Source organism: Chroicocephalus ridibundus, chromosome Z (genome assembly GCF_963924245.1).
Source record: "Chroicocephalus ridibundus chromosome Z, bChrRid1.1, whole genome shotgun sequence".
NCBI classification, from domain to species: domain Eukaryota; kingdom Metazoa; phylum Chordata; class Aves; order Charadriiformes; family Laridae; genus Chroicocephalus; species Chroicocephalus ridibundus.
Window position 1 is genome coordinate 51,872,131 of NC_086316.1, and position 9,650 is coordinate 51,881,780.

General features: G+C 36.8%; 1 protein-coding gene across 6 annotated transcripts in view; it reads left to right on the forward strand.

Moving 5' to 3' along the window:
* The window catches only part of ZDHHC21 (zinc finger DHHC-type palmitoyltransferase 21), a 45,294-nt gene extending 36,227 nt beyond the window's left edge, over nt 1-9,067 (forward strand). For all 6 annotated transcript variants that reach the window (XM_063319972.1, XM_063319969.1, XM_063319975.1 and 3 more), the window contains 2 exons: nt 176-219; nt 767-9,067. In XM_063319972.1, coding sequence (XP_063176042.1) covers nt 176-219; nt 767-899 — 177 coding nt within the window. In that variant the 3' untranslated portion in view covers nt 900-9,067. The remainder of the gene's footprint in view (nt 1-175; nt 220-766) is intronic.
* Nucleotides 9,068-9,650: the final 583 nt, after the last annotated feature.

The window sequence follows — 9,650 nt, forward strand, 5'->3', positions numbered from 1 at the left end:
TCTCACAGCTGTTTACAACTAATACAGTATATGAGTAATATGTAACCCACTGGACTAATGCCAAAGCAGTGTAAGCTAAGAATTGATTCCCTGCTTTATTTAGTTGCTTTCATAATGACGTTTTAACAGTTAGGAATGTAAATACTTTTTCATTGTGTTTTCTTTTCTTCAACAGGACACTACAAGTATAGAAAAAATGTCAAACTGTTGTGAAGACATGTAAGTGCTGTAAAATTTCTACATTTATTTGCTGACAAGCTAAAGGAGTAGCTGGTTGTTTTTTTTTTTTTAACTGTGTGAGAAAGAAAAGGAACTGAAGGCACTTTGTTAAGATTATTTTGCATGGTACTGTGCCCTGTACTTTTTATCCCTAGCAGCAGCTCACTAATCTTTTAATATTGGTTGTGCATAAAGTAGCCTCATGTTATTCCCATTCCTTCCCTACCCAAAGCCAGTGGGACTGTATTTTCTTTCAAAAGTACAGATCAAAAGACACTTTCTGCTGTGTCTTGACATACATTTCATTGATTCTGAGGTTCTCCTCTGCTTCAAAAGTTGCCTTCAGTTGATTGATGACACAGATAGTTTCTGTTCTCCAAAGTTAAGTCTCAGCTGCGTGCCGTAATGAGAGAAAAGCTGTATTTGTGATGCTGGGACACAATTCATCAGAGTCCAGTAATGGATCCCCAGCCAACCTGCATTGTTCTAGCTGACTGAAGTGCACCGTGGGCGTGCTGTCTTTCACTAATAATGCTGTCTTCTGTAGATCAAGGCCCCGAAAGCCATGGCAGCAGACCTTCTCAGAAGTTTTTGGCACCCACTGGAAGATCCTGTGGTTTATTCCTTTCAGGCAGAGGCAACCACTACGAGTTCCCTACCACTTTGCCAATCACGTCTGAACAGATGGATGGTGGGCACAGATGGGTCCTCCATGCTGGAAGCGCGTTACAGGTTTTATGATAATGGGGACTGTGACAGTCTTCGAGTCAATTAAAATCCTCCCACCAATCGTAGGTATCACAATGTGCCCCAGGCTTTATTTTAATAGTGGTCTTGATTCTGTTCTGAGATTAATACAAGTTGTATGTTTAACTTTAGGCATATCTGCTTTCACATTAGCTTTCCAAAGGGATTTCTTTTGTCTTTGAGCTTAATACCAAAACCAAATGACTGGAATGCACTCTTATACTATTTGTTTGATACTGCCTATTTTGATTTTATTTTTTGGTAGGAAACACTGAAGTTTACATTGATTGTTAGCTTTCCCACTAAGTGTCTTATTCTGCCTTGAATTTTTTTAAGTGTTTTTTATCAGTAGGTCTGTCTAGATAATGTTCACGTCTTTTTTCAGCTACATGCATTTAAAATTCACTGATACTGCCATTTATTTATCCCGCAGCAACTGCACTGTAAAAGGTAACATTTAAAACTGAGGCAGACTTCTTCCTAAGCCTTCCTCAGAAAGGTTTTTATGAATAAACATAAATGTATGTGTTTATATAGAGAAATCTTACATCTTACAGCTACCTTTCTGCATAGATGTGATCTTAGTGGAAAGTATTCATGTCTTTATGTCAACAAAAGCGATGAAATGTTCCAGGGTAAAATATGCAGGTAGAAAGCATGTTTTCCCTATATTCCAAGGATTTCTTTGCAATAATTCAACAAAGAAGTTTTATGGTGCAAATATTAGAATGATTTAATTTTAAAAAAAAGTAGATTCAATTAGTTAGTATAATGTACCATAAAGAAGAGTATATTGTCAATAAAGTTATAAATTTTTGTGCATTCATGATTAGCTGGAATTGGTCTGTTAGTATGTTGGAAATATATGTGAGAATATTTAAAAATATTTATACTTAAATACAGATATTTGCTACTAACATATAAAGAATGTGAACTGTTTTAATAGGGTACTACACTGATGTACGATAGCTTGTTTTGGGCCCTTTATGTGTGGAAGTAGTTAACCAAAGAAAGCATCCTTAAGATTACAGCTGGTAAAATGACGATTCCCAAAGTACTGGCTCAGCTTTGCTGTATCTGGAAAAACTATGTAATTTATTATAGCCCTCTGTATCTATGCAAATATGGGCATGAGATAATTTTTGAAAGTTCTGTGAATTTTTATGAGAAATTCACAACTTCAGCGTTTTCACTTATGCTGTTTTCTGTGTTTGTTGTCCGGTCTAACAGGACTAGGATCCACCTTAAATGACAGCCATGCAACAGGACAATGAAAGGCACAAAAGCAGGATGTAATTTATGTAGGTTGTGTTTGGAGACAGTAATAGTTTGTTTGTGAACGGTTCGTTCAAAAAGAAGGGCTAGAGTTGTCATGAGTGGTATTCATAGTGGATTTTTAAATCAGCTGTCTTAAAATCTTAACATGGTCACTGCCAATGTTGGTGTCCCTGCATTGAATTAAAAGGTTTTGGTGATTCATTGAAACTTCCAAAAGATACATCTTAAAAATCACTTAAATTTTCAGCTTTTGTAAACCTCTAACATTTGAACCGACTTTACTTTTCCAGTCCTTATAAAAATAGATGCAATATTCTCATCATTTAAATTTCAGGCCTAATATTCAACCATTTTTTTTCACAGCACTTTTGGACATGAGTTTAGACTGTCTTTAGGATGGTATTGGCAGCAATATTTAAACAAAAGGAATATTGAGGAAAGTGGATGGAAAGGCTGAAGCAGTGCTTGAAATTAAAAAAAATGTGCATATACATTATAAAGTAATGGCAGTATTCTTTTTTTAAGGAATTCTGCTACTATAATCCCTGTGAAACACTTAGGAGAATAGCAGCAGTTTCGTTTTACGTGCCAATATTTAAGTCTTGTTTCATGAGCAAAACATACTATCTGTTTTAATCAATTATCATAGTTAGCAGATCGTACTTTTCTGAAGCTTATTAAGAAAGAGGATCAAGAATTTAACTATTCTTGATACATTCCCTGTGGGGGCATATGATTATTCTTTCTGTTTTCTGATATCATTGTTTCAGTTAATTTAACTGTGAATGCAGAACCAAATCTGTAATACAGAATCTGCTTGACGGCAGGAACCTCAGTTATAAGCCATGTAATTAATTTTTGTACATGACATCCGGTGAAATCATGGGGCCGTTAATTTTTACTTGCTTTGTGGGGATAAAAACCTCCAAGCAGCCCAAGATGATGTCATCCCGCGGCGCTACGTTCCGCTATTCTCCAGCGGAAGGCGGTGCCAGCCCCACAGAGAAGCCAGTTGGGATCGAACGCTCATCTCAACGCACCGCGGGCCGTGGGCGCAAACCTCCGCGCCTGGGACGGGGTGGGATGGGGTGCGGGGACTGTGCCCCCCGTGGGGGCGCACGGCAGGCTGCAGCGCGTGCTCCCCCGCTCTCACAGCGCCCTCTGTCGGCCAACGGTGCGCAGCGGTAGCGCGCGCGCGCGTGGCCGCCTGCCTACGTCAGTGATGACGCGGTGGGTGACGGGAGCAAGAATTGGGTGGGTTTGGGCTGGCCGTGGGGTTGGGGTCTCGGAGATGGGGAGCGTCTTGGGTGAGCGGAGCCAGACCCAGGGCTGCCGCAGGTGGAAGCGCGTTGCGACGGGTTTGTCTAGAAAATCTTCAGAACCATTCAACTCTCAAACAACCCATTATAAATTACAAATCTGTAAATTCTAAGGCGCTTACTTAAATGGCCAGAAGACAAACCTTGAGGCTGAAGTGTCAAGTATATGTTTAAGTAAATGATGCACACGAAGATCCTTTCAAGGGAACATGGTAATTTCGCAGATTCACAATTTCTCAAATGTATTCTTACTGCTGAATTTTTTTTGTAGATATATTTTTTCTCAGTCTCCCATTCATCCTTAACATTAGGAATCAATATGTAATCTGATTAAGGCAGCTACTTTATCTTTTGTCCCATTTCCGAGAACGTGGAGGAGAGAAGGGAGAATTTGTTTAGGAGGCACTGAGCTTTATTCTTTGAACAACAGGCCTCCAAAAGTGTAAAACTAATCAAAATATTTTTTAAACTTTTAGCCAATGACCCTATCATGTTATTAGTTTATTAGTGTAATGTTTCTGAAACTGATTCTCAGAGTTGTTCCAGCAGGGAAAGATCAGGTAGACTTTTACGATCTAATTTGAAATCTTTTAAACCTTGTGATCCTTGAAATCCTTCAAACCTTTACTTTGAAATCCCACTTCCTTCCCTCTAGCTCTCCTTCATGATTTTTGGTTTTAGAAGAAACTGCATTCCCAAGACTAATTTGTGCTTGTCATTGTTACTCGTTTAAAAAATTTCATAGACAGTATTAACGAATTTCATCTTAATATCACATCAGAACTACAAATGCTTTATTAAGCATGGTGGATATTGGCTATGAAGTTAACAATATTTGATTTCCTGAGGGATACAAAGAGAAGTCAAAGCACTAATGAAAAACATCCTGAAAACATTTGAAAATAATTGGTTTATTTGCACTACGGGGTACCTCCTCTACCAGGCCAAAGAATGCTACCTTGCTGTCTTCTTGTAATATCAGAGATTTGAGATTTCATTTGAAGAATCCTGATGTCTAAAATAAAAGATTCTACATTAAATAATGTTTACCAACTGATCCTCTGATCTTTTGGTTTGAAGGACAGGTTCCATCGAACAGCTGATAGAGTAGCTGAGATCATTTTCAGTCTTGAGGAGGATTCACAAGTAAGAAACTGTCTAAGAACCAAGGGGTAGGATGGATTTTGAACGAGGCAGCTTCCTCCTTGTTTTGAATCTATAGTGGGCTAATGTGAAGGGAAGATTCATAAAACCACCGAGAAAATGGAGATGGGGCCAGAAGAATTGTTTTGATTCGTTACCAAAGTTTACCAAATGAAGTGAGATTGCAAAGAGCAGGAGTTGCACAGTTAAATACACATGCCATCATTTTATGATGTTTTTCAATGTTCATTTTACAGTTGTCCAGTTTTAGTCAGTAAATGATACTTTTCAGAAATTATGAATTCATGCTTTGTTTTTTTGGCCATTGTATGCCAATGTCAGGAATGTAGGTGGCAAAGACAGCATTTCTACAGTATTGTGAAAGAGAATCTTTCTGAAGTCAACTTTGCATTCAGATGAAACATGATAATAAGATGAGTTTTCTGGTAACCTGAAATAGTTAATGTGAAACACTTTTTTTGTAGTGCATTATTTACCATATTTGGCCAGCCTTCCTGCCAGCAATACCTCACTTATAGCAGAGTGTTCCTGTCACGTACTTGAGGATGCTGTCACTTAGATGTATTATTTAACTTGGCTATCTCCACCCTTTGTCTTCACCACACACTCAATTTTGCTGCAGCTCATAAAAAAGAAGCCAATGTAGCTTTGTTGGAACCACCATATCACTAAGACAAATAATGTTGACTGGCTCATCTCAATATCCCAACTGGAAATATCATTACGTTCCTTAAAAGTGTTTTCTTTCTATGGTGGTGTCTTGATCTTTGTGGACAAAAATTGTTCCTTATTCTACATATATTCCCATCAATGGTACTGTATTAGCACTTCTAAGCTATTCCTAAAATAAAAACTAAGAGTACTTTCTGAAGAGTAAGAGTTGAATAAACAATGTGGATCTTACTTAGCACCACCTAGTATTTCTCATTAGTCTTGTACTTCTACCGTTGTGTTGTGTGTGCAAGCATAATAAATTGATTTTTTTAGCATTGTGTATAAGAAATACACTTTTATTCATAGTCTTGTAACCGATTGAAAGTTATCTGTCACAAGACAAAGGGTACTGTTTTGGTTTTTGCACTTCAGGAAATTACTAGCTTTTGTTTCAACGCAAAATCTCATGTCTGATGTTAAAGTCTACAGACAAAGGCTTGACTCTAATGAAGTGATCTAACTGAGCATTGTAGCTGTCTGGCAGCACTGACAAAAATGATCTTAGATGGGTTTTTATATAAATAGCATAAGCCCGTTGTATACATTTCTCAGGGCCTGTCCCTTCTCAGTCAGACCATTTCCCTCTGAAAGGATTTTTCTTTTCTGCCCTCAATATAAATTGGTGTTAGTCATACTTGATAGCCACTTTGTGCTCTCTACTAGCTCTTGACTAGGTTGAATGAGTAGTGTGTGTGCTTTTTCAAGTTCTGGTAGGCCTCAACTTGTTATCTCCCAACGGCATCACGTTCGTGGTCAGGTAAGAGGTAGAGGCGCGTTTTATCACACTTTGAGATTATCCCTTGATTGCCCTTAGATTTTGTGGTGTGCTAACTAGTGTGAATCCTTGAAGGACCTTTGAAACAAGAGGTCCCAGATCTCTAGAAGCTTACTTTGCACTTTGTTTTAAGCAGATGACTTGCTCAAGTTTGGCTAACTTAGTTTTACTGCTGAGTAGTTGATTCTTGGCATTAATGTCCTGATGAATTTTTGTGTTTGAAAAAGAGGGAGTTAGATTTAAAAATAACTTCAGTTGGTGACTCAGAGGTTGAAGCTGCAAATAGCATCTTCCATAAAATCAGGATGATAATGACTTCTCATTCAGCTCTGGATCTTTTGTCCAAGGTATTTTGCTTTTTGACACTCGGTATTTCAGTAATATGTCTACATGGTAGGAAGGGTCAATACAGAATGCAAATGAGAATGTTTTCAAGAAGCATTTCCTTGACCTAGGAAGACATAGTGCTTGTGAGCAATTACCATCGTGATATATGTAAGAGATCAAACCTTTCTTGGGGGTACTTGGGTCTCATTTACCCAGACGAAATCATTTCTGTTGTCGTGAATTCTATACCATAACAGTTACTGCCTTGAATGAGTTCTGTTCATTCCCCTGCTCACTTTCAACTTTGATGGCTCTTTTCGTGTCGTCTCAGTGAGCACACAGCAGCGTAGAGTCCTACCTGCAGTCATGTTCATGTTGTCTTGGCCTGAATAGACACTGTGGTAGAGTAGCCTGGGAAGGTGTGGAGATACGGAATATTGGCTTAATTTAAAAAAAAAATAAAATTGTAATTTTTGATATGCAAGTTCTCTGGTTCCATTTGAGTTTGGGTTGAGAGCAAGCAGTCAGTTGCTTAAAAGATTTGAAATCTGTTATGGATTCTGTACACAGAAATATGCAGAAGGAAGTCACACCTCTTTATGGGTTTTGAACAAGTGCTGCCTTTTTTAGTTCTAATAAAGCACAGCTGGATCTTTTTGTAACCTTAAGCATTATTTTGTATATAATTCAAGCTATTTTTACTTTGTTGTTGCCCAAGTCAGTATCTCCTGACCTAAGCCAGTACATGCAATGCTCTGGTGCTGCCACAGGCACATTTAGCAGCTGGAGATCCATGTCTCTTGTGCCAAAAAATAACTTCCTTAAATTGGTCCATTTGCAAGACTTGAATTCTCGCATACTTGGAATTTTAAGAATAAACCTAGTCTTCCATAGGTCAGTCTTTCTTAACAGACGTAACTGTTTTAAAATGTATGTTCTGAGTTGTTCTTCAGATATTCCTGATAATTTATTTTTACTCATTACTTTATAAACACATTGTTAATAAAACACCAAGTTCTGGTGGGATGTCATGGCAAATCACATTGTTATTCACATTCAGGATAATTCAGGATTCACATTCACATATTGTATTCAGGAAAAAACAAGTAATGATATTGATATGTCAGTTGAAATATAGATGCAATCTTTTGCTTTACAGTCATTAGTAAATGTTATATGTAAAATACAATGCTAGTAATATTTGTCTATACAAATTATTAAAAATCTTTGATTCAGTGAATGTGCGTATTTGAAAATACACGGGCATTACAAAGGATTATTTCAGTGCTGTTTAAAGTTATTTAAAAGAGATGACATGTGACAAACTCCTGCTTGGTATGCTGTTTATATCAAAATATAATTAGTATATATATAATATAGCACAAATAATTGTTACTACTACACAGTGTGTCAGGCACCTAATTTTCATGTTGACTGTTTTATATATGTGGGTTTTAAGATTAATAATTTTAATACATAAGAGCGCAGAAAATATACTGGGAGTTGTCTCCTGCATTAGTAAAGTTAAATTTAATTACTTCTCTTACAATAATTAGTTGAATCTAATTCTAAATTAGTCTAAATACCGGGACTTCAAAACTGTTTGAGTGATGTCGAGTGATGCACTGTGTCGCTTTTGGGAAGAATTGGTAACTGTAAATACAGTGTCTGTACTTACGCAACACACTGAATGAACGAAAACTTCTGAAAGTGTTTTTCAAAAGATTTTTTGACTACTTTCTCAGTGGCTGAGCATTTGAACTTCAAGATTCATTGAAGTACTGAAGCACCTGCGTTACGCCTGCGACTTCAGTTCTGCTGAAATTGCTCAATGGCATCTTGTGGCTTGCCAAACTAAGGTGGGGTGATTAAAGTCGGTTGTTGCAACAACGTTGTTGCCATCTAAGAGTCGGCTGTATAACTGTTAGAATAATTCAGATGTACCGTAGAACCTGTGCTTTTCGAGTTAGAAAATATGAAACAAATTATAATCTATGTGTGTTTCTGGGTCAATGAGTATTTCTGTGCACATTCCCAAGACTGATATACTGTAGATCACAGTGTAGTTTATAGATAGAAAATTATCACTCTGTCTCCTTAACAGCTTCAATCTGAGTGCCAGGTAGCAAAATAGCACTGATCTTTGTGAACTGGCATTCTGAATTTTGTAGTTCACACATGGGCATGTGATTGACTTTTACTAAATTGGTCTTTGTTTCATCCTGACGGTTTTCAGACAATACTGAAAAATGTTTATACTGGACTTGTTGAAAGTTATGAGGTCTAGCACTGGTTGTGCCTGAAAGGATAATGTATGAGGGGAATGGCTGAATAATATCAAAATAGGGAAACTTACTCTGGTATTCCTTTAATCAGATCTAAAAGTGCAAGAGTATGTCCAGCTGAGAAACAATGAATTGTCTCTTATTTATCTTTCTTTTTTTTATTCATGTAATATTTCTGTTTTTTCTTTTTGGATTGATTTAAATTACAGATTATTTTTTCATTCCTATTGAGATTTCTTATGTACTGTATTTTTGAAAAACATTATTTTTAAATAAAAAAAAATAAAAGTTTCTTTCTCTCCTCTGGATTTCATTTATGTTGGTTTAAAATTGTGTAAATACTTTGCTAATATTTTCCAAATCAGTTTTTAGATTTTCCTAATTCTTTTATAAATCACTCTCATTACTCAATATTTTTTACTGTGACAAGATTAAGCTAGAATCCCAAATTATAGTTTTGGAAAACTGAACTGTTAAAAATCACTGAATAGTTAGTGAGGTATTTATTATCTGAGCTTTGTTGTTTGTTTTTAAGAGAACAACTGAGTGTTGTCTGACGCATTGAAAACTTTCTCTGTTAGGTCTATCTGTTGGTAAAACACCACTAGTTACAATATTGGTTAGATTTCTTGCCTAAATAATTAAATTATGTGTGTGCAACTATACTGATGCATTAACACCCCTTCCCCGCCCCCTTTTTTTTTTTCTTTGCTCTTGTTACATAAGGTAAAAACAATAAAATCTCTAAAGTGTGCTGATTGGCAGGTACAAGCACAGGAGACTCGGGCATCTTCTCGCGTATTTATGCCACGGCAGAGTTTA